Source organism: Dysidea avara, chromosome 4 (assembly GCF_963678975.1).
Source record: "Dysidea avara chromosome 4, odDysAvar1.4, whole genome shotgun sequence".
Lineage (NCBI taxonomy): Eukaryota > Metazoa > Porifera > Demospongiae > Dictyoceratida > Dysideidae > Dysidea > Dysidea avara.
Genome location: NC_089275.1, coordinates 41,076,879 through 41,101,593, shown reverse-complemented (window position 1 = coordinate 41,101,593; position 24,715 = coordinate 41,076,879). Strand labels below are relative to the sequence as shown.

Here is a 24,715-nt window from a genome sequence, read left to right as displayed (position 1 = left end):
TTCTAAAAATCTGCTCAGGGTTATGTAAAAATATACAGTATATAATTTTGCTTGTACTTTTGTAGCATCAAGAGAGTGATGTCAAAAGCAAACAATTTGGTGATGAAAGTACAGATATTAAAGGTTTGAACAATGCACGTAGCTAATGTATTTTTTTGTGGCATATCACACAGTATAGTAGTACTCTACAGTAGGAGTCATGTAGGTTTGGGCATTTCTGCCTAAAACATCACCCTAAAACCAGCTTCAGTTTTCCTTTACAACACAGCTTGGCAGTATGCATACATACATACATATGTAAGTAGTGCAGCACCTCATGTTGGCAGCTTGCAGTTCTTTATTAAAATACATGTGCATTAGTGCTGTACACCACTGTGTAAATAACTGGTTATTAACCAGTGTTGTTTAGGCCAGCCAATAACCAATGAAGAAGAGGTAGTTGGAAAAGGTAGATATGGTCAGACGCGGACATGGACACAGACATTTTCAAAAAACACTTTTACATTTATATAGCAGTTATTTTTCATACCAAACATTATTTTTACAGTGGTCTTCACTTCCAGACCCGGGCGTCGATCTTGTCATAACACTTCTCCATTTATAGGTACACGTGCGAAGGACTAGACCAGCACTCCACAGAATGTCAAAGACCATATAGTGTTGTACACATGTTCTAAAGTCTAATTCAGGGTTATATAATTGTAGAGATTAGCTTGTATGTCCCATGCAACTTAGCTTAACAGGCCAAACCCACGATTTTACACCTTTTAGTATTAGTAGAGCGGCTAAGCAACAAATTTTAATGAAATTGTTTACTTTATGATAAAAGCACCAAATTTTCTGTGTAAGTCGAGTAAGGTATACTAAATCATTTGAGATACAGTGTCACGTCACCTTAGGGCATGTTTTGAAACTTTTAAACTAGGTTATAAGCCCATTTCTAGCTACTCAGGAAACCATACAAGCCAAAAGTCTTTGTTTTGCCTTAAATAGCATGAATACTTTACAGGTGTAATTAGAAAATCTTTCTAAATGTGGTAAAATAGTCTATTTTTTAAACACTTCTAATGCAGCCAATGTTTCAGTGTTAAAAGTACAGGTATGATCATATAGAAATAATGTACTGTACATCTATGGCTTCATATACCATGACCCTCCGTGCTTCTTAACACTGCAAGCTAATGACCTGGATGGACACCTCCCTTGATCAGCTTTTGGATATGACCATCCCTTGTTTGTCTACTAAGATGCAAAGTTTCAGTATATTTACTAGTGAATAGAGCCAGCTCAGAGCACTTTTATGTCTTCCCACAATACATTTTCTGCTGATTTTACTTTTCAGGTTCTTTGAGTATGATATCATTGGTAATTTTAATGGCACTGTATCTAATATGAAATAGTATGAATTAAGAAAATGTTGTACTAATTTTGGTGCCTTTATCAAAAAGTGAATGATTTTTCGCTTAGCTGCTCTACTATATAAGGTGCAGGCGCTTATACTAAACGTTGAGGGTTTCAAGGACCTGACCTACAGATTAGGTTGGGACATGCCAGCTTAATCTCTGTGACTCTGAATTAGATTTCTAATACAACACTATATAGTCTTAGAGTGCTAGTCTATCCTTCGCACATGTGCTTATAAATGGATAAGCACTATGACAAGATCGACGCCTGGGTCTGGAAGCAAATGTTGCTGTAAAAACAGCATTAGGTATGAAAAATAACTGTTTTGTAAATATAAAAGTGTATCTAATCCAAAACAGCCAAGCTGTAAAAAATGAGTGCGGCCCTCAGAAAGGCTATGGTGAAAAAAGATGTGAAATCCAAGGTGGCGGCCATGAAATGGCTGTGATAGTAGATAAATGGTAAAAAATTTAATAACGACAATTCAGGTGAATTTGGTGCCGCTTAGTCTTGGCACAATATTCACCTGAATTGTCGTTATTAAAATTTTTACCATTAACCTACCATCACAGCCATTTCTTGGCCGCCACCTTGGATTTCACATCTTTTTTCACCATAGCCTTTCTGAGGGCCACACTCTTTTTTTACATCTTGGCTGTTTTGGATTAGATTTCACTTCTTTTTGTATTTGTATACCCCAAAGGGGCTTTTTTAACCAGTCTTTTTTCTTTACCACAGGAAGAAGAAAAGATGAAGCAGATGTTAATTACTTTATATTGTTTTGTTACAGAACTGTCTACATAATGGTTTCTTTGTAACTGAACACTCTACAAGGTGACTTCTTCTAGCTGATTTATCTACAGGGTGAATTATCTGTAGCTGAACTATCTACAAGGTAACTTCTTCTAGCTGATCTCTCTACAGGGTGATTTGTTTGTAGCTGAATTCTCTAAAGGGTGATTTGTTTGCAGCTGAACTCTCTACATGATGGTTTTTTTGTAGCTGAATTCTCTACCAAGTGACTTCTTCTAGCTGATCTCTCTACAGAGTGATTTGTTTCTAGATGAACTCTCTACAGGGTGACTTGCCTGTAGCTGAATTGTCTATCAGATCAACTGTTTGTAGCTGATTCCTCACAAAATAACTTGCAATGTAATATGTTTATAATGGAGTAAGTTATAAACGTAGCTGAATGCTTTATTAGGGTGACTGTTCTATTAGAGTATCTTGATCTCACATTTGCTACATGTAGTAGCGTCTCAAATCATAACTCAGTGGTTTGTAATCCAATTCTTTTGTACTACTGCAAGGACTTTCTATGATGATTATTCCAGTGACATACTGATTTTCAGCTCATTGCTCTAAGCGGTTTGCCTGGTAGACGTGAAAACTAATAATAGTTTTTTTATTCATAAAAATTGATCGCGTAATTTTGACACAAGTTGGGTTTTGTGTCATATATCCATGGTCTTTATCTCGATTCCTTTCAAACCACAAAAAGGCACTCCTACGATGGTTACTCCATCTACATATCAATTTTCAACTCATTCTTCCAAGGGGTTTACCCTGTAGGCATGACAGACCTTCGACTTTATTTTACGTAAATAATCGGTCATAACTCCGTGAATGTTCATCGGGTGCCTACTAAAGTTGGTACTGAGATCCACCTTAATGAGCCCTTCAAGTGTGCAAAATTTCAGCCAAATCCAAACATGCATTCATGTTTTATGGTGGATTTTGCGAAGTGTGCGAAATGAAGATGAAGAAGAAAATGAAGAAATTAAAATGAAACTTTGTTCGCTCGTATCTCGGAAATGGCTGGAGCGAGTTTCTTCAAATTTGGCGTGTAGACTCCCCTAACTGGCAGGCACATCTGTAGCAAGTTTAGTTCCAACTGGATTAGGGATTACAAAGCTACATAGGTGTGAAAATTGTGTTTTCTTTCTTCCTGTTAATATACTCACAGTGTGGTGTGCCGGCTTCTTGGGCCACACTACGCACTACCATGTGTCTTGATTTTAAAAATATCTGTGTCCTTGTCTTCATCTGTGTCCGTGTCTGACCGTATCCGCCTTTTCCAACTACCTGTGAAGAAACCTTTAAACTGGTTATTGCCCAACCACTTGGTAAACCATAAATTACCCCTGCTGACAAGTGTTAACATCATAACATAACCTCAAAGAATGTGTAAATATGTGATTGTAACAACTGTTATTGTAAGACAGGATGTTGATAGTCACTTTGGTACTACCCTAAACCTTCCAGCAGGCTTGTTGAGTACATATTATGTCTGCCAATATACACACAAACCATTTAACTGGTTATTGCCAATTAGTGGTAGGCAATTAACTGGTGACAAAAATCTTGTAGGTGTACAGCACTAGTGTGCATCTACAACATACTGTAAGCATAATAATTATAGAATAGTATGTAGTTGATAATTAGTTTACAATATTACATCACCCTCTGCTGTAGGGAGCTTGTCCTCAAGCGTAGAATCAGCTATATTGTTGATTGCATTGAGGGTTGTCTAAATCCATAGTGAGTGTTGCCTCTTCTCCTATCCACAGCAGGTAAAATTTGAGGTCCTGGTGCTCCTTCAACATTGCTCCATTCCTCATCTGTTCCTTCATCATTACTCCATTCCTCATCTTCACTGTTTGCTAGATCACCAGATTCATTTATGTCAGTTACAGTAGAACCTCAATTATTCAAACCCCTTGGGACCAAGGTTGGTCCATAAGTCTGAAAAGTCCATATCTCTGAAACTGTGTACAAACTACCTTAAAATAGCATGAAGAAAATTTTTGAAAATATCAGTATCAGCAACTACCCTAATAGAACAGTCACTACTCTAATAGAGCATTCATTTCTGTAGCTCAGTTAACCAAGAATCCAGATAAGTGGGGTCCAGATAACTGAGGTTCCACTGTAATAGAGGATATGCGCATTTATTATTTGAACGAAAAATGATCAATATAATGAGATTAATGGCGCAAGAATTTTTGATGGTGAACGACTATCATGAATCCCACACAAAAGTATGGGTAGCAAATGCGGCTCAGACTAGAACTTGCCATTTGAACTAAGGATGGGGCTCCTCATTCCAGTTACTCTGTTATACATGCAAAGGAATCTATCTCTCTGGAAAAACTCTCGTAACCGGTCTACTTTTTGCAATTCATATTTTCTATACATGCCTACAATACATTCATTCACCGTTGTGACGTCTTGTTTTTATTAGAATGTTTTTGGTCATAAAGTTGTGCATATCCTCTACATCATCTTCATTGTTCAGTATCATTATTAACACCATTATTATACCACTTGTCACTGCATTTTGTATGGAATTCTCCTATACAACCTGCTTCCCCATTGCCCCTATACCAATAAAAACCAGCTGGAAAATTAAAGGAGCATGGTTTTACTCTAGACTGATGGACATTTAATGCCTGGGGATTGTGGCTGGTAAACCTTAGTTACACTGATATCAGATACTCTTGAGTTCAGTGACACGATACAGACTATGCCAAGGTCTGGAAAGCTTCCCCATTCTTCCAGTTTCATCTGCAGGAAATTGAACTAATACCCAGTCCCCAACATAGTGCATAACATGGGTACTCTTTGTGTCATATTGTGCCTTGTATCTCTTCTGTGCTGTTCTTATTGCTTTGGCTGTGATGTCTCTGGCTGAAGTTAATGATTAATGACATTGTTACTTCCTGACAATAATCCTTTAGATATGCAAGTTGAACAGATAAGATCTAGAAAAGCATGTCAATGGGATTAGAAATGGATTTCTTGTCTATAGATGTGGTAGCCTTCATAGCACCAGGAGCATTTTATCCTAGTATTTTTGTCTGCCTTAGATACACTCTCTCCTTTGCATAGGCTGCAATTACATGCTACATGTAGTCAGCTTTCCCACATACATAGCATTGACATGGTGGAAAGGTGGCTTAAGGCTCCTCTGGTTTTTAGTGGTGGGAGTATACGAATCCTACTGAGGTTTCTCATGTACAAATGAACGTTTCTGGGGATGATGGTCCATGGAATTTGGCAAGGCATCCTTGGTGTATTGATACCATTTGGCAAGATCAGTCAAGAGATGCTCTTCATTGTTGGCAGCAATGCATAATTCTTGGTAATCCTGAGCACCAGATACCGATGGTGCCTTCATAAGGGCATATCAAAGCCCTTATCTTGCAATTGGGAATACAAAAGCATGTTGTGTGTCTTTACTCTCATTTTGTCCTGGCCATACACTTGTTTGAAGATCTTCTTTAGACAGAGAATATAGTTTGAGGCAGTTTCATCTGTTGCCTGAGTGGCATGCCAAAAGTCTTGGGCAGCTAGTGTCTTACTCCCAAAATTAAACTTCTTACTAAGTGCAGCTATAGCTTGGATGAAAGTAGATTTGCTTGACTGTTCTAACAACAGGAATTCTTGTCGTGCTTGGTATCCTGCAAGTTGCAGTAGACATTCTGAATCACTTCAGCTATTCCTGCGGCACCCTTGAATGTAGATATCCAGTCATCCCATAGTCATCCCAGTTTTCTCCACAAAACAAGTTAACAGGTGGGGCTTTCCCACGTTGAAGGGTGACTGAAACACTTTTTCCTTGTAGTTACCACTTGCAGTTGAAACATTGGTCCTAGTTGTCTTGCAGTTGAGAAGTTTGGTCAATCAAGTGATCTCAATCAAGTGATTCTTAATCAAGTGATCTCATTCAAGTGATCTCAATCAAGTGATCCAAATCAAGTGATTTTTTTGATCCTTTTCTTCTAGTGCCTCTTCATATTGGCTAGCTGCTGGTCACACTTTAGTGGCCAAAATCTCTTGAACTTCTGTTTCTCTTTGTCCATGCTTATCAGGAGCTACTTAAATTTCGAATAATTTCCGATGTTCATCATCTAGCATCAACTGTGCTGCACACAACTGCTCCATGACTTTTTCTAGTTCTTGTGACTGCTTGTCTAATTCACTTGTTAAATGCTCTAGCTCACTATCATTATTGTGCAGTGTGCTGTAGTGAAACCTTCTTCGGTATAGACTCTGTGCTCATCCTTGTTCAAACATGGTAGGACTTCTAATTTAAGTAGCGCAGCACTTCGTGTTGGCAGCTTACAGTTCTAATTGAAATACACTAACACACAATATACGTAAGCATTACATTTTGTGACCCAATTTTGGAAAACCATCCTTTTGGGCACATGGCAAAATTTGCAGGAAAGTCAGTTGAAAATTTCAGCAATTTTTTAAAATTAATTTTTTTGCACATTTGGTTAAAGCAACTATTGTTAAACCTTCTTGCTGTAAAGTTTCACACCAAAAGCTTCTTTCTGCTAAAAGATATGGATGATTTTATCAGACCATGTAATGATTTTGCCATGCATTGAACCCCAATTAACTGGACCCCAATTAACTTACAAATGGGGTGATTTGTTCAAGTGATGGAATGGTTAAAACTAAGTATTTAGACAATAATACAATCATGTTATTTAATGGAAGAAAAGGAGCAGTAACACTAAATCTCTTATACATTATTTTAGACAGGAATCAAGGGCACATAGAGGGGGTTTCTGGGGTTTCAGGAAACCCCCTTTGACAGCAAAACAACTGATATAAAATATTAAACTCAGTTGCCTCAGTAAGGGTGCAGTTATTAATATCTAATCCAAAACAGCCAAGCTGTAAAAAAGTGTGCAGCCATCAGAAAGGCTATGGTAAAAAAAGATGTGAAATCCAAGATGGCGGCCAAGAAATAGCTGTGATGGTAGGTTAATGGTAAAAATTTTAATAATGACAATTCAGGTAAATTTTGTGAAGCGGCACAAAAATTCACCTGAATTGTCGTTATTAAAAGTTTTACCATTAACCTACCATCACAGCTATTTCTTGACCGCCACCTTGGATTTCACATCTTTTTTCACCATAGCCTTTCTGAGGGCCGTACACTTTTTTTACAGCTTGGCTGTTTTGGATCAGATTTCATTTCTTTTTGTTTTTGTATACCCCAAAGCCGGCCTATGGCCAGCTTTGGGACTTTTTAACCTATGTTTTTTTTCTTTACTACAGGAAGAAGAAAAGATGAAGTAGATGTACTTTAAATTTTTATCAGTAAATGTACAAATTATATATGTAATACATAATATTGATTACAGAAATCTCCATGGTGGTTTCTTTGTAACTGAACACTCTACAAGGTGACTTCTTCTAATTGCTCTCTCTACAGGGTGAATTGTTTGTAGCTGAACGATCTACAAGGTAACTTCTTCTAGCTGATCTCTCTACAGGGTGATGTGTTTGTAGCTGAATTCTGTACAGGTGATTTGTTTGCAACTGAGCTCTTTACAGAATGGTTTCTTTGTAGCTGAACTCTCTAAAAGGTAACTTCTTCTAACTGATCTTTCTACAGGGCAATTTGTTTCTGGCAGAATTTTCTACAGGGTGATTTCTTTGCAGCTGAACTCTCTACATGGTGGTTTCTTTGTAGCTGAACTCTCTACAAGGTAATTTCTTCTAGCTGATCTCTCTACAGGGAGATTTGTTTGTAGCTGAACTATCTACAAGGTAACTTCTTATAGCTGATCTCTCTACAGAGTGATTTGTTCGTAGCTGAATTCTGTACAGGTGATTTGTTTGCAGCTGAGCTCTTTACAAATGGTTTCTTTGTAGCTGAACTCTCTCCAAGGTAACTTCTTCTAACTGATCTTTCTACAGGGTGATTTGTTTGTAGCTGAACTATCTACAAGGTAATTTCTTCTAGCTGATCTCCCTACAGGGTGATTTGTTTGTAGCTGAATTCTGTACAGGTGATTTGTTTGCAGCTGAGCTCTTTGCAGAATGGTTTCTTTGTAGCTGAACTCTCTACAGGGTGATTTGTTTGTAGCTGAAATCCCTACAAGGTAACTTCTTCTAGCTGATCTTTCTACAGGGCGATCTGTTTGTAGCTGAGTTCTCTACAGGGTGTTCGTTTGCAGCTGAATTCTCTACATGGTGGTTTCTTTATAGCTGAACTCTCAACAAGGTGACTTCTTCTAGCTGATCTCTCTACACGGTGATTTGTTTGTAGCTGAACTCTGTACAAGGTGATACTTCTAAGTGATCTCTCTACAGGATTCCTTGTTTCTAACTGAACTCTCAACAGGGTGATCTGTTCATAGCTGAACTTTCTACTGGGTGATTTGTTTGCAGCTGAACTCTCTACATGGTAGTTTCTTTGTAGCTGAACTCTCTACAAGGTGACTTGTTTCTAGCTGATCTCTCTACAGAGTGACTTGTTTCTAGCTGAACTCTCTACAGGTGATTTGTTTGTAGCTGAAATCTCTACATGGTGGTTTCGTTGTAGCTGAACTCTCTACAAGGTAACTTCTTCTAGCTGATCTTTTTACACTGCATATTTGTTTGTAGCTGAGTTCTCTACAGGGTGATTTGTTTGCAGCTGAACTCTCTACATGGGAGTTTCATTGTAGCTGAACTCTCTACAATGTGTCTTCTTCTAGCTGAACTCTCTACAGAGTGACTTGTTTCTAGCTGAACTCTCTACAGGTGATTTGTTTGCAGCTGAACTCTCTACATGGTGGTTTCTTTGTAGTTGAACTCTCTACAAGGTAACTTTTTCTAGCCGATCTTTCTACAGGGTGATTGATTTTTTTTGCATCTGAACTCTTTACATGGTGGTTGCTTTGTAGCTGAACTCTCTAAAAGGTGACTTCTTCTAGCTGAACTCTCTACAGGATGATTTGTTTGCAGCTGAACTCTCTACAGGGTGATTTGTTTGTAGCTGAAATCCCTACAAGGTAACTTCTTCTAGCTGATCTTTCTACAGGACGATTTGTTTGTAGCTGAGTTCTCTACAGGGTGATTGTTTGCAGCTGAACTCTCTACATGGTAGTTTCTTTGTAGCTGAACTCTCTGCAATGTGACTTCTTCTAGCTGAACTCTCTACAGGGTGACTTGTTTTTAGCTGATCTCTCTACAGGGTGACTTTTTCTAGCTGAACTCTCTACAGGTGATTTGTTTGCAGCTGAACTCTCTACATGGTGGTTTCTTTGTAGCTGAACTCTCTACAAGGTAACTTCTTCTAGCTGATCTTTCTACAGGGTGATTTGTTTGTAGCTGTATTCTCTACAGGGTGATTTATTTGCAGCTGAACTCTCTACAAGGTGAATTCTTCTAGCTGAACTCTCTACAGAGTGATTGATTTTTTGCAGCTGAACTCTCTACATGGTGGTTTCTTTGTAACTGAACTCTCTACAGGGTGATCTGTTCGTAACTGAACTCCCTATAAGGTAACTTCTTCTAGCTAATCTTTCTACAGGTCGATTTGTTTGTAGCTGAGTTCTCTACAGGATGATTTGTTTGCAGCTGAACTCTCTACATGGTAGTTTCTTTGTAGCTGAACTCTCTACAATGTGACTTCTTCTAGCTGAACTCTCTACAAGGTGACTTGTTTCTAGCTGATCTCTCTACAGGGTGACTTGTTTCTAGCTGAACTCTCTACAGGTGATTTGTTTGCAGCTGAACTCTCTACATGGTGATTTCTTTGTAACTGAACTCCCTGCAAGGTGACTTCTTCTAGCTGATCTCTCTACAGGGAGATTTGTTTGTAGCTTAACTCTCTACAGGTGATTTGTTTGCAGCTGAACTCTCTACATGATGGTTTCTTTGTAGCTGAACTCTCTACAAGGTAATTTCTTCTAGCTGATCTGTCTACAGGACGATTTGTTTGTAGCCGAACTCTCTACATGATGGTTTCTTTGTAGCTGAACTCTCTACAAGGTGATTTCTTCTATAGCTGATCTTTCTACAGGGTGATTTGTTTGTAGCTGAACTCTCTACATGATGGTTTCTTTGTAGCTGAACTCTCTACAAGGTAACTTCTTCTAGCTTATCTCTCTACAGGGCAATTTGTTTGTAGCTGAACTCTCACATGATTGTTTCTTTAAAGCTGAACTCTCTACAAGGTGATTTCTTTTAGCTGATCTTTCTACAGGGTGATTTGTTTGTAGCAGAACTCTCTACAAGGAAACTTCTTCTAGCTGATCTCTCTACAGGGAGATTTGTTTGTAGCTGAATTCTCTACACGTGATTTGTTTGCGGCTGAATTCTCTACATGATGGTTTCTTTGTAGCTGAACTCTCTACAAGGTAACTTCTTCTAGCTGATCTCTTTACAGGGTGATTTGTTTGTAGCTGAACGATCTACAAGGTAACTTCTTCTAACTGATCTCTCTACAGGGTGATTTGTTTGTAGCTGAACTCTCTACAAGGAAACCTCTTTTAACTGAGCTCTGTACAGGGTGAATTGTTTGTAGCTGAACTATCTACAAGGTGACATCTTCTATCCGATCTTTCAACAAGGTGATTTGTTTGTAACTGAACTCTCTACAAGAAAACTTCTTCTAACTGATGTCTGAACAGGGTGAATTGTTTGTAGCTGAACTCTCTACAGGGTGATTTGTTTGTAGCTGATCTCTATACAGGTTACTTATTTCTAACTGATCTCTTGAATTCTGTTCAAGGTGACTGCTCTATTAGGATGACTGCTCTATTAGAGTATCTCGATCTCGCACTTGCTACACCAAGTTGGATTTCGTGTTATAACTCCGTGGCTTTAAGTCTGATTCTTCTACACCATTGAAGAGCCTTTCTAAGATGATTACTCCATCTGTACAGTGAATTTCAAAGCATTACCCCAAGCGGTTTATCTGGTAGGCGTGGCAAGTATTCTTTTTTTATTAGCTAATCACGATTGCATAATTGTTACACACTGTTGGTTTTGTTGTTGTATCTTCCTGGTTTTTAGCTCGATTTCTTTCAAACCACAAAAGGTTTTAGGTTCAATAGTTAACCTATTCACCCACCGATTTTCAACTTCTTCCCATACGCGGTTTACCCTGTAGGCGTGACAACATATTGGTGTTATTTTTCGTGCATAATCGCTCATAACTCTTTGCCTGTTTATCGTATTCCAGCCAAAGTTGGTACCGAGATGCGCCTTTATACCCCCCTTCTGTGTGCCAAATTTCAAGGCAATCGGATAACGTGTTCGCGTTTTATAGCAGTTTTTGTAAGTGTGCGAAAAGAGGAAGAAAAATAAGAAGAAAATGAAGAAACTAAGCCAATTTTTGAAGTCGCATATCTCAGGAATGCCTGAAGCGATTTTGCTCAAATTTGGAATGTGGAGTACTGAAGTTGGAGGGAATGTACACAGCAAAATTCGTCTTGTTTCATCAAGGCAGCACAGAGCTACGGAGGTGCGAAAGTTGCATTTTCTTTCTTCCTGTCAATATACTTACGGAGTTGCGCACCGGCTTCTTGGGCCGCACGACACAGTACCGTGTGTCTTGACTACCTAATTAGAGAGTACAAATACAATATACCGTATGGCTCCAAATTTTCGTAGTATAAAAATTTTGTAAAAAGCTACGTTTTCATCAATAAGTAAATTTTCGTAAAAATAAATTCGTAATTTCAAGCCCTTTCGTAATTAAAAAAAAATCGTGATGTTGCACGTACGTGCTTTTACGGTAATATGTGGAACACGAGTTACATCGTCGCGAAGTAGAATACTTGTGAAGACAAAACCAGAAGTACGGATGCGGTGAGTACTGAGAAAAAAGCATCATACTTGTGTCAGAGGTTATTAAGTGTACCAAAAACAACTGGACAGTTAGTACGCTGAACATTATTTTAAGATCGAAGTGTAATAATAATAATATTGATAATAATAGTAAATTTCATGTGATAGTAGCCTACTTGGAGATGGTATTTAACAAACTCTTTTTACACCAACACTATCTTATAGCTAAACCCTCACAAGCCTCGTGCTTTAACTATCGGTGGCTCAATTTCAATGCACATGAAAATTTCGTAAAAAAAAATTTCATAATTACAGTGCAATTACGAAAAATACGAAATTTTTTTGCTACGAAAATTTGGAACCATACGGTACTACCTTTACGGATCAGTCTTTCACTGTGAGTCTCACTATCACTCAAAGTAGTAATGCAAATCAAATGCATTTTAATTAGAGTATTGATATAATTGATTGTGGGATTTTAATTTTACCATGGAAACATCTTCTAACAAGTAATGGAAGGTGCATATGTTATAGTAATGTACTATTTGTCTTATTGATTATTGCTGAGTACTGAGTTTAGTTCATTACACAAGCTGTATAGCTGTCCATATTCTTACTGATGGAAGCCCCATTATAAGCCCCCTGGGAATGGAATTATTTGTACACAGAGCTCAATGCATTACTATGAAAAGTTTGTAATGCATTACACAGTTAATTGACCATATCTCTGGAACCCTTCAAGATATCGAACTGAAATTTTCACACACATGCACACACATACCCATGTGTATGGACCAAATTAATAGGCTTGAGTACATTATGCTTTTTAAATTACCTATTGTTCTTTCTGGCAATTCTTTTTTTATTCACCTATTATTCCCAAATATTTCCCAAATATTCCTGGAGTAATTCCTGGAATTGTAAAAGTCAAATGGCATTCTTCTGCAGCTGAAAATATAACCACTTGCAAGCATAAAAACTATGCCGAAAAATCGAGATACTCTAATAGAGCAGTCACAACTATACTTGTCAGACTGTTCTATTAGGGTAAGTGACTGCTCTATTAGAGTATCTCGATCTTTTGATTGTGGATGTTCCTTTACGAATTTTTCTACATGAAAAATGTGTGAATTCTAATTAATTATTCTGGAAGATCACCCTATTATTCTGGAATTATTCCTGATACTTTTTACCACCAATTGTTCCAAAAATTATTCCGGCATAATGTACGCATGCCTACAAATTAATGTGCAATGTCAATTATGTGCTAAACTCTATGTATATGTTTACTCTATGTAGTGGAAGACTTTTTTTACAAACAAGGAATCAGCATTGCTGACTCATTAAATAAACAAATTGAAATGCTCAACAAGATTGATATAAGCGGTCACAGTATCACTGACCAAGATGTTGAAAACTTGGCAGAAATATTACAACAAACAGATTCTATAGATACACTAGATGTTGCAAATACTAGCTTAACTACAGCAAGAGCAATTAAGATTGCTGAGGCCTTCAAAAGTGTTGGTAAGGTGAAGAGTCTCTACATGCAAAACAACACAATCAGTGAGGAAGCTACTGATAGCATAGTAGCTGTTATTAACAATAATCTTTTGCTGCAAGAACTAAACATATCTCAAAACAAGTTTTCATCTGCTAGTATAGTTGAAATTGTACATGCTCTGTCAGCAGTTAACATTTTAAACATTAGCCACAATCTGATTACAGCTGATGGTGTTGACAATTTAGCTACTGGTCTGGCTAACTGTCTGACACTGCAAGAGTTGGATATATCTCACAATTTATTGGCCTTTACTGGTACACTGAGAATTGCTCAAGCTTTAAGAAACCACCTCAATCTTAAAGTTTTAGATATAAATGACAGCTTCAATTCATTTGTATCAGAAAAAGAATTTTTGATAGATGTAATCTTGTCTACTAATCTTTCTCTGACTTATTTGAACATTTGTGACAGAAATATTAGACCACGATTTACTGATAATTATTTGTACCCTCCTCCAAAGTGTAAAGAAACCACTGACAGATTTGAACTACATAATCTTTATAGGCCTCTCTATTTCTTGATGCATAGTGGCACTTCTGCAAGTAATATTCCAGGTAATTTCATTAAAGCAACTGAAACCTGTCCCTTCCTTAACAATACTCCCGTCTCTAAAGTTAGCTGTAACTCTAACAAATTTTCTGAGGACTCCTCTAAAGAACCTCCCCTTTCTAAAAGTGATTCCCTTTCTAAATGTAAGATAGACTCTTATTATGTTAATCACAGTGGAGGCACTTTCTACAATGAAAATCATGATTTTGCTATTGTTGTTCCACCAAATGCTGTGTTGCTAGGAGACTGTGTTGAGATACAGACAACTGCTAGACGATTTGGTCCTTATGAAGTACCTGATGATTACCATCCTATTAGCAGTTTCTATTGGGTCAGTGCTGCCTACACTTTTAAGATCCCAGTTTATTTGATAATGAGTCATTATGCAAAGTTTAAAAGTTTGGAAGATATTGATAATGTTTGTGTGATGCAAGCTTGTGTACGTGATCTTGAGATTACTAGTGATGGGAAACAAGTGATGAAAGAAGTGCCAAAAGATTCATACTATTTTGATTATGAAATTGGGTATTGTGTTTTTGTCACTGATCACTTCTGTTCTATTTGTTTAAGAAAAAACAGTACAAGTATCTCAGAACATTTTATGGCGATGTATTATACCTATGACAAGGATAAAGACCATATTGCTGAAGTTTGCTTCACTCCAGTGAACCAAGATTGTGTAGATGTACGTGTAATATTAAGTGTGTGTGTGTCCATGCGTGTGTGCGTGCGTGCATATGTATTTGCTTACTTGTGTCTGTGCCTATATACATCAATAGCACTGTATATTATGATCATGGTGTTGGGTTTTCATGCAGAACAATATCTAAAACAGCCCCACATTTTAGCTTGTAGTATGGGTTAGGCATAGCCTAGCTCATAACATCTTCAGATTGACCCTAAACCCTTCCAATAAATTTCTATAAAATTTTGATTTTATGTCTGACAGAATTTTATGCAGACTGACTAACTAGCTGCCTCCAACAAGCTCAACTTGGCAATGGATAAGGCTAACAGCTGACTTCACTGATTTATGTCACTTTGTCCCAAGACGTGCTTTTAAGACATGTTGACACACATCATGGACTTCCTTTGTGTCCCAGCTCTTCAGTTTCACTGGCAACACAAAGTATTAATTCACAGTAACACAATACAGTTTCTCTATCACACTTATCGTCCATATTTTCCTTAGTGACTGGATTGATTGCAGATATGCTTCCCCCTATAGTATCCTTTGTTTATATATGTATGTATACTGCTGTGTAAATGGAAGCAACATACAGTAGCTGAAAATAAAGCATAATAGCCATTTCACTTTCAGTAAATGATTATTGGAGAGCGCATTCAGATCCATATTGATTGTATGGCATGCCTGTTGCCATTCTTTCTTTTGATGCAGTATGCATGGGTTCAGTAGTCATAACCTATACAAAAACAGCCAAGCTTTAAAAAGAGTGCGGCCCCCAAAAAAGCCAGAGTGAAAAAAGATGTGAAATCAAAGGTGTGGCCAAGAAATGACTGTGATGGTAGGTTAGTGTCAAAAATTTTAATAACACCAATTCAGGTGAATTTATGTTGCCTTCTCTTAGGATTCAGCATCAAATTCACCTGCATTGTCGTTATTAACATTTTTGTCATTAACCTACCATCACAGTCATTTCTTGACTGCTACCTTTTATTTCACATCTTTTTTCACCCTGGCTTTTTTGGGCACCACACCCTTTTTTCACAGCTTAGCTGTTTTTGTATAGATATCATTTCTTTTTGTATTTCTCCAAAGCCAGCCTGTGGCCAGCTTTGGAGTTTCTTTTTTTTTTTTTTACTGCAGAAAGGAGGAAAACAAACAGCTGAATTCTCTGGATGATATTTTTCAATGATGCATTTTTTGCAAAAAAAAATTATTATCACATGTCCTTTCTCCTACAGGTATAGACTAGTTTGTAGCAGAATTCTCTAAAGGTAACTTGTTTATAATATACATGTAGCTGAACTCACTACAGAGTGACATCCAATGTAGCTGGACTCACTTGTTGTGGCTCAGCTATCTACAAGATGACTTGTTTGTAGCAAAGGGTGTTTGTAGCTGAACTCTCTACAGGGGACTTGTTTGTAGCTGAATGCTCTACCGGGTGGTTTTGTAGCTGAATTCTACAGGTGACTCATTTGTAGCTAAACTCTCTACGGGGTGACTTATTTAATACTGAACTCCCCACAGGTTGATTATTTGTAGCTGACCTCTCTACAGGGTGACTTTTTGTAGTTGCAATCTCTTTAGGTTGACTTTTATAATACTGAATTCTACGCAGGGTGATTTGTTTGTAGCTGAACTTTCTACAGGGAATGCTCTAATGGTGGTTTTTGTAGCTGATTTGTTTGTAAGGGTGACTTGTTTGTGGCTGAAATCTCTACAGGATGATTTGTTTGTAGCTGAACTCTCTTCATGTTGACTTCATTGTAGCTGAACTCTCTACTGGTAGTGTTGTTTTAGTACAGCAAATTCATTTTAGTTTAGTTCTAGTACCTATATCCCACTACTGTTTTAGTTCTAGTACCCTAATTCCACCATAGTTTTAGTTAGTTTTAGTTCTAGTCCTTTCAGGTGTTCCACAAGGTTCCGTCCTTGGCCCTATTTTCTTTGTGGTGTATATCAATGATTTACCTCAAGTTCTGACTAACCACTGCCTTTTATTTGCTGATGATACTAAAATATATAGCTGTGTGACAGATAATGCTGACATTTGTAGAATGCAACAGGACATTGACAATCTAGTTATGTGGTCGGAGATGTGGCAGTTACCATTTAACGTTTCCAAATGTAAAGCTTTACATCTAGGGAAGACAAACTGTAGTCATGTTTATACTATGGCCAGTTGTGACATCAAGCAAACTAGGGAGGAAAAAGACTTAGGGATCATGATTGACAGTCAACTAAAATTTCATAAGCACGTAACAGTAACTGTTAGTAAAGCAAGAAGACTTTTGGGTCTAATTAGTAAGTGCTTTATTAACTTAAGTCCTCAAACCTTTCCTTATTTATACAAGTCTATTGTAAGATGGAAGACCATGTCTTGAGTGTGGCAACATCATATGGGATCCTAATTACAAAGTAGATGAAGATGCAATTGAAAAGGTCCAAAGATATGCAACAAGACTGGTACCATCTATCAAACACCTACCTTATGAAGAACGTCTAAAATGCCTCAAATTACCAACTTTAAAGTATCGGAGACTTCGTGGGGACATGATCATGACCTACAACATATTAAATGGACATCTAAATGTAGATGAGACTACTTTGTTACAAGAGCATGGACAGCAATTAGAGGGCTCTTGTAAACTGTTCAAACAATTTGCTTTTAGAGAAGTTCGACAAAATTATTTTTCTCACCATGTAGTGAACAACTGGAACTCTCTTCCTAGTGGTGTTGTAGATGCTCGATCAACTGATGAATTCAAGAAGCTTTTTGACAACTTGAACAATGAAATTATGTTTAGCATAGATTTACTGTAACATAGGATCGGGATTTACAGGCTTTGCCTTTTTAATTCCTGTATTATTATACAACCAAGTACTAAGAATAATACGAAATGCAGTTAAAATTACATCATAAATAAAATAATTAATTAATGTTTGAGAAAACTACGAGGCATAGAGACATGAACTAACCGGGGATCGATTCGCCTGTGAACGAAAGCACAACCGTTTAATCGTTTTGCCTGTTCGTGCTAATAACTTAAACATATGTGTAATTCTATATAATGCCCAGTACCACACCTATGCCCTAATTTCAGATTGTGCAGAGAAGATTAGCGAACAGTCAGGGGCAGATCCAGGGGGGTCTTTGGGGTCTGGAGACCCTCCCTTCAGGATATATTTTTATAGGCGCTTACTAATAAGCGCATATTGATAATTAATTAAGTGTTGGCGTGCGATATGGCTGCAAAGCGTTGCAGGAGTAGTGACGAGCCTAGCAACGTTTGTGGACGGATTTCTGAGACATTGCCAGTAACAAAGAAAGCCAATTTGCAATGTTATTTTACAAATACAACGTCCACGTGTACAAGGTTAGTTACAGCACAACGAAGCCGACATGCAGCTGCATGCCAGCTGAGCTACTGTGTGGCTTTGTCGCTAATTATAATTTAAAGGCTTCTCTGAATTGCTAGATAATCCGCAAAACTAATTTTAACGTATCATCACGTATCATATAGCTAATTGTAACTATAATTGTAGTGCAATGTAGCTAGCTAGGTAATTTAAAACTTACAGTATAGTTATGTATTATTATACTTTGTATTGTAACAGCACTGGTAGTGTTGATGATGAGGCTGACGACAGAACAATTTCTGATGATGATGTGATTGTGTTGGATTCAGAAGAGGAATCTTCACAACAAGATGATAAGCCATTGTACTGAGTGAGGAGAGCAATTCAGACAGAGAGTCGGAAAATGACCTAGAGGGGCATAACACTAGTAGCAATGATGATGTTGCAGTTGACAGCCTGGTTACAGAAACACCAAGTTCCTTCACAGTTGGCTTGGTCTTACCAAATAGAACACAGTACTTACAGTATCCTCCACTTTGTGACTCAGAATATACCAAGCCAGGATTTTTCTCTAGCTATCTGTGTTGGAAATGTTGACGAATCTTGTTAATCACATGAGTGGGAAATTTGTAGTTGATAGAAGGAACATAATGCCTTTTCAACAGAAAATATTTTTGTTGATCTGTGAAATTGATTCGAGACTTTAATTGTGCAATCTTTCCAAAATCCCCACTACTTATTGCATCCTGAATAGCTAATTGAGTCTGGTCATTACCAGCACTAGCAGACTGTCGGGCATCACAAGTGGTAAGATCACTGCTGTTAGCAATCTCTGATTGAGTGGACCATAATAGATGAGTGGTGGGATCAATAGCAGAGACAGTGATTTTTTTGTGGAAGGCAAGGCCTTGCTTTTCGTGGTCACTGTGATGATAGACCTTCTGTTGAAGAAAACCCAAACAACAATCGTGGTAATTTTCTTGGTTTGCTCAAGTTTCGTGTACAGGCTGGTGATAAAGTTCTTTCAAATCATCTTGAATCTGCTGCTGGCAATGCTATATACTATTCAAAATAATCTTATTTCAATTTGTGGTGACCTAATTAGGGACCAGTCTATTTTGCTTTTTTTTCTACCTATTTTTCTTTCCAGCAATTCTTTTATTTTTCACCTATTATGCTCCATATTTTGCTCCAGAATTATAAATTTTGCTCAGCACTGATCTTTGTTAATTGAATATTTCCAAGTGCAAAGCTACAGTTTCGCCTTAAAGTGACTGTTCTATTAGAGTATCTCGATCAGAAATTACTTCTAACATGTAAAGCAAGAAGCCAGCTAATATTGCTTAACATGTGTGGCTGTTTTATTAGGGTATCTCGATTGTCACTTGTTGTTCCTGTAACAATTAGCTATGCATTGTCGATATTTTAGCGTGTCTGACTGTTCTATTAGAGTATCTCGATCTTTTGTGCAATTTTTATGTCCACTCCACAAAAGTTGCACCTATTATGCCAGCATTTTGCTCATTGCTTTTACCTAACCATTATGCCAAAAATTTTGCTGGCGAAATCGACGGGTCCTTAGACCTAATTCATAACAAAATTTTAGAGAAGATTCATCGCGCATGTTATTTTTCTGTCCTAGCAGATGAAGCTACAGATGTGGCCAATGATGTCAACTATCAATTAGCATTTGCTATGTTGATGAAGGATCTGGTGTTTATGGGATTTCATAAATATGTCTCGGGGGTTACTGGACAAGCAATTTCCAATGACATACTTTCACAACTAGAAAAATGGCAATTGCAGCTGCAAGGGAAGGTACTTGGTGTGCAGAATGCCTCTGGACACCAAATCCCTTCCTGGCCCAAGTATCAAGAATTAAAAAAAAATTTTTTTAGGGCCTTGTAGATATTTGACCTCAAAAAAAAAACTAGTAAGAAAAATTTTAAAGGACCAAACATGGCAATCAAGGCAAAGTACATTTACCAAACCACCATGCACCACCACAAATATCAGTTTGTGGGAGGCGAAGAGCTACTAGTGGGTTGGCATCTTGAGGCCGATGAAGTAGTTGAGGAGTTTGCCATTCGACAGCCAAGGAAACTTCTGTTGTAATTTACCTGCATGGGGACAACTCAAATGACATAGTAGTATAATCCACTAGGCTGTAGCTACCTATAATAAAATACACTGTACATAACAATAACATAATAAGAGATTTAATAGTCATTCAATCAAAGTACATTAGTATAGTATATGGATCTTTAATGTGTACTCATACCAGGCCATAAATTTGTGTCAGATTGCATCAAATTCAATCTCAGAGGGTTGAATTTTCAAAATTTTCCTGGGGGGCATGCCCCCAGACCCCCTTAGAATGCTTGTGCTTTGCACTTCGCAGAGTGTGCTTTGCACACTGTGCAGTGACTCTTACCTTTAGACCCCCCTCCTAAAAATCCTGGATCCACCCCTGAACAGGCATGTGTGATTGCAGGAAAGCCAGAGGCCAATTTACAGGGGAACAACAAGATTACAAGTATGTTCAGGTGGCACATTGAGTTCCAAGTTGCCATGCCAGGTGCCAGTGGACACATTACAGGTGATGAACAAGATTAAGGGTATGTTAACATGATTGTTTGTTGTGTTTCATCCTTTATCTGGCTTGCTAGCTGAATTATTTCCATCTCCAGTGTTCAGTTCCAATAATACATTGCTGCATACAGTTCTATGGTATAAACTGCATCTCCTGTGTGTTGTACAGTATTGTGTTACACATCATTATGCCACTGCCACACCATTAATGTACCGGCACTCAGCTACCAGTAGGTTTGCATTGGGCCTGGCAAGCCATTGTGTGGAGAACGTTAATGCCGGCACGGTTTTCAGATAATAAGTTTGTGTGTGAAATACACAGCTCTCAACCTGAAGCCTTTCAGTGCCGGGAGTGAGATCACTTTGTCACAGAAGCACAATACCTCTAACAACTAGATACTTCCCTGGATATATTGTGCTTTGTTGTTTTCACTATTACGTTCTGCTGTACTGGCTATTCATGGGAGCAGAAAGCAGAGCTCTCTGCTGTCTCCACTGAACTGCGTTTAGTGGAAAGCCGTATTCTTGTTGATTAGAACAACTGTGGTTTTGTTTGTTTGTTTCATTTTAATTTACGTTGTTTTGTTATCACCATGCATTATTTTACTTTGAGACAAAACTACATCCCATACAATGGGATTGAGATAACAAACACTACATACACAAAATGTGCCCTTAGGCTGATAATTGCTGTGTGGTTGTGCTTGCTGCTGTTCATTTACCTACATACTGTAAACTATATTATTGTGTCTATACATATAGTTACAGTCTGCAATGCAACCGCACAATGGAATTGTACTTTTTCTTGGTGGCATATCCATTATTTTCTGGTATTGAATTTTTATCCTATCGAAGGTACTGCCATCTTTCAAAGTGATCAGTTGCATGCAGTTGTTTGTTCTCCAAAATTCAATTTCATCTTGTAGTATATTATGTTATCATTTTAGGATGGCCCAGCTCATATCAACAACAAAAAAAAAACTCAGGTAACAGTTTCTAGTGAAATACCCTCCTTCTTTTATCATTGAGGTCTGCACTTGTGAGAATCATGCAGGAGGGGTGGTGACAATGCGTTATGTGGTCTTCCATGGTCGGGTATTCAATACAACGTAATAGTAGCAGACCCTCATCATTGTAATTGCATGTATCACTTAAATTTACTGTATGTGCATCTTTTCCATCCACACATTCTGTGCTGGTCGTGCACTGTTGTACTTGCCCCATTTGTACATGCCCCATTTGTAGATTGCCCCATTGGTGGTTGTACTTGGTTGTATGTGCCCTGGACCTAGTAATAATAATAATAATAGTACCCAAAGTTTTAGTTCTAGTACCCCAATTTCACCATAGTTTTAGATAGTATTAGTTCTAGTACCCCAATTTCACCATAGTTTTAGATAGTATTGGTTCTGATACCCCAATTCCACCATAGTTTTAGTTAGTATTAGTTCTAGTACCCCATATTTCTGTAATTTTAGTTAGCATTTTGTACTCTATAGTTTTAGTTAGTTATAGTATCTTTAGTTTATTACAATCAGTACATGTTAGTGATTCCATGTCAGGCTGCAATCATGTCAGGCTGCATGTGATTCTATGTAGTCAAGTTCACTATGTACTTTTGTTCAAATTTTATGGGGATTAGCAAACCTATACATTTTTGGAAAGCTTAGAGCATGAGGAATCTGAAAATCAATGTTTACATTTGTACAGATTTCTGCAAGGTCAGCATTTTTAAATTTCAAAATGGTAGCTAATAAAGTAAAAAATTCCTGGTATATCAATTTTAATTTAACAAAAAGTTCATTAATGGACCCAACAGATTCACTGGTGACATTTTTCACATCCCTATTCATTAGAGGTGATAGCTATTCATGAATAATTAGAAATTTTTACAAACAGAATTAAGAGCATCCATTATGCTACAATAACTCAGGAATAATTTATAACTGGTACAAAATATAAGTTTGGATTGCACTGAAATAATTCAAACCTAAAAACAGCACAAAAGATTGAGTTACTCTAATAGAGCAGTCACATATTCCAATGAAGTAGTCAATTTTGAGTCCATGTTTCTAATGTAGCAGTCACTTTTATGAAAATCCTAGCTAGTGTACGTATGGTAGGCACATATTTCAGGAGATTAGCTAATACTAGGTTTGAAAGAAAAATTGTAATTTGCATAAAACATGCTCCTTTAAAGGTATCTTTGAAAATTAGTAATTGGCAACTATGATTTCACCTTGACTAGAACCAAGAGTACTTTTGCACCAGTTGATGGCATGCATTGACACAATTAAATTATGTCAAAGGTAACTGCTCAAAATTTATGGGCCTACATAATTATTATTAGAAAGCTGAGAGCATAGAGATCAGTAATAATCAATGCTTACATTTATACAGATACCTACATGTTAGTCAATTAGCAGTTTGAAAATATCAGTCCATATGGTGCCAATTTCTCCATATGTCAGCCACTTATTTGCAACAAACACTATTTCTATGTTCTCACACCCATATAGAATCCATTGATAGCCTCTAAAGTGCTAAGAAACTTAATTTGGCAGATAGTTATTGCATGAAACAAATTGAATTATTAACATTGATATGTAGGGTATAGCTACGTATAAAAAAATCACAGCTATGTATCTACATACATATACATATATGTGTATTAATATCTAATACAGTTAATTCAAAGATATGAGCTTAAAAATCATCAGCACTGTTACTGTTGTCATTTTCGATGCATTATACAGTGCGATAGTACTATATATTAGGGATCATGCAGGAGCTTTCCAGTTCAAAGTATCACCCTAAAACCAGTCTCAATTTCCCTTCATGACAGCTTAGCAACATTGGTTAGGCACAGCCAAGCTCAAAAATGTTGTCAGACTAACCCCAAACTCGTTCTATAGCATTTAAAAAGAATTATATTTAACAGAATTTACACTGACATACGGACTTGATTTTTCCAATTGCAGACATACAATACATGCATCATGGGCTTGCCTTTGTCTTTGTGTTCTAGTTCTCTTTGCTGACAATGCAAGGTGTCAATTCACACTATATAGTGTGCTACAGCTCAACTGTGGCTGTGTAAACTCATCGCCAGTATTTTCCATAACAATACGATTGATAGTTGAGACACTTCTTATGCTGTTCTATGTTTTGCAATGCTGTGTAATGGTAAAAGCATAGCTGAACATGAAGTGTAATGGCTACCACCATTTTTGCTTATAATTGATAGTTGGGGCATGTGACCAGACATATATTTTGTCAGGTGCGCTTCTTCCTTTTGATGCAGTATATGCGCGGGTTCACCAGTCATAATTATGTTACAACAACATTCCTGCATTTAATCCCTATACTTCAGTCTAATACGGTGGTGAAAAAAGAGAGGTTGCATGTATGCTGCAGTGGACATTTAATCCCTAATTCAGTCATGGTTATAGAGTGAATGAAGTATAGGGGTTAAATGTCTACTAGTATATATGTAGATGTATAGGCAACCTCTCTTCTTTCACAACTTCTTATAGCAATTCCCTACTTTTTGATCCCCTAATCCAACTTCAAAATTTTCATTTTTCCTTCTACTTGTATGTTTAAATCTTCATGTGTACCACACAACTATGCAAGGTAAATTATTGCAATAGCACTAGCATTTTAGCATGGAGCAGTTACTTGTAAGCCTGTCATTAAAAACATGTTGGCTAGATATTTTAATACTGTGCCAAATGTCATTTTTTATTTTTGTCATCTTCTGGATAAGAATCACTCTATCGACAATGGCAATATTTGGATTATTTAAAGAGGTGCGATATGCAATCATTCTGTCACTGGAAAGCAAACTTTCATTGGGTTAACAGTTAGGTAGCATAATTTTCAAAGATTGTGTATCAATTTTAACTTGTCGGTGCATGTCTATCTGGTGCATAAAATTGCTCTTGGTGATCAGAGTAAATTCACTGTTG

At 37.3% G+C, this 24,715-nt stretch overlaps 2 protein-coding genes across 2 annotated transcripts in view; both read left to right on the top strand.

Moving 5' to 3' along the window:
• Nucleotides 1-24,715, top strand: part of LOC136252145 (ubiquitin-like modifier-activating enzyme 1) — a 571,137-nt gene that overhangs the window by 155,211 nt on the left and 391,211 nt on the right. The gene's annotated exons all lie outside the window — the stretch shown is intronic.
• LOC136252737 (protein NLRC5-like) overlaps nucleotides 1-24,715 on the top strand; it is an 84,224-nt gene that overhangs the window by 49,259 nt on the left and 10,250 nt on the right. Inside the window, exons 9-10 of the mRNA XM_066045305.1 lie at nucleotides 66-123; nucleotides 13,291-14,789. Coding sequence (XP_065901377.1) covers nucleotides 66-123; nucleotides 13,291-14,789 — 1,557 coding nt within the window. The remainder of the gene's footprint in view (nucleotides 1-65; nucleotides 124-13,290; nucleotides 14,790-24,715) is intronic.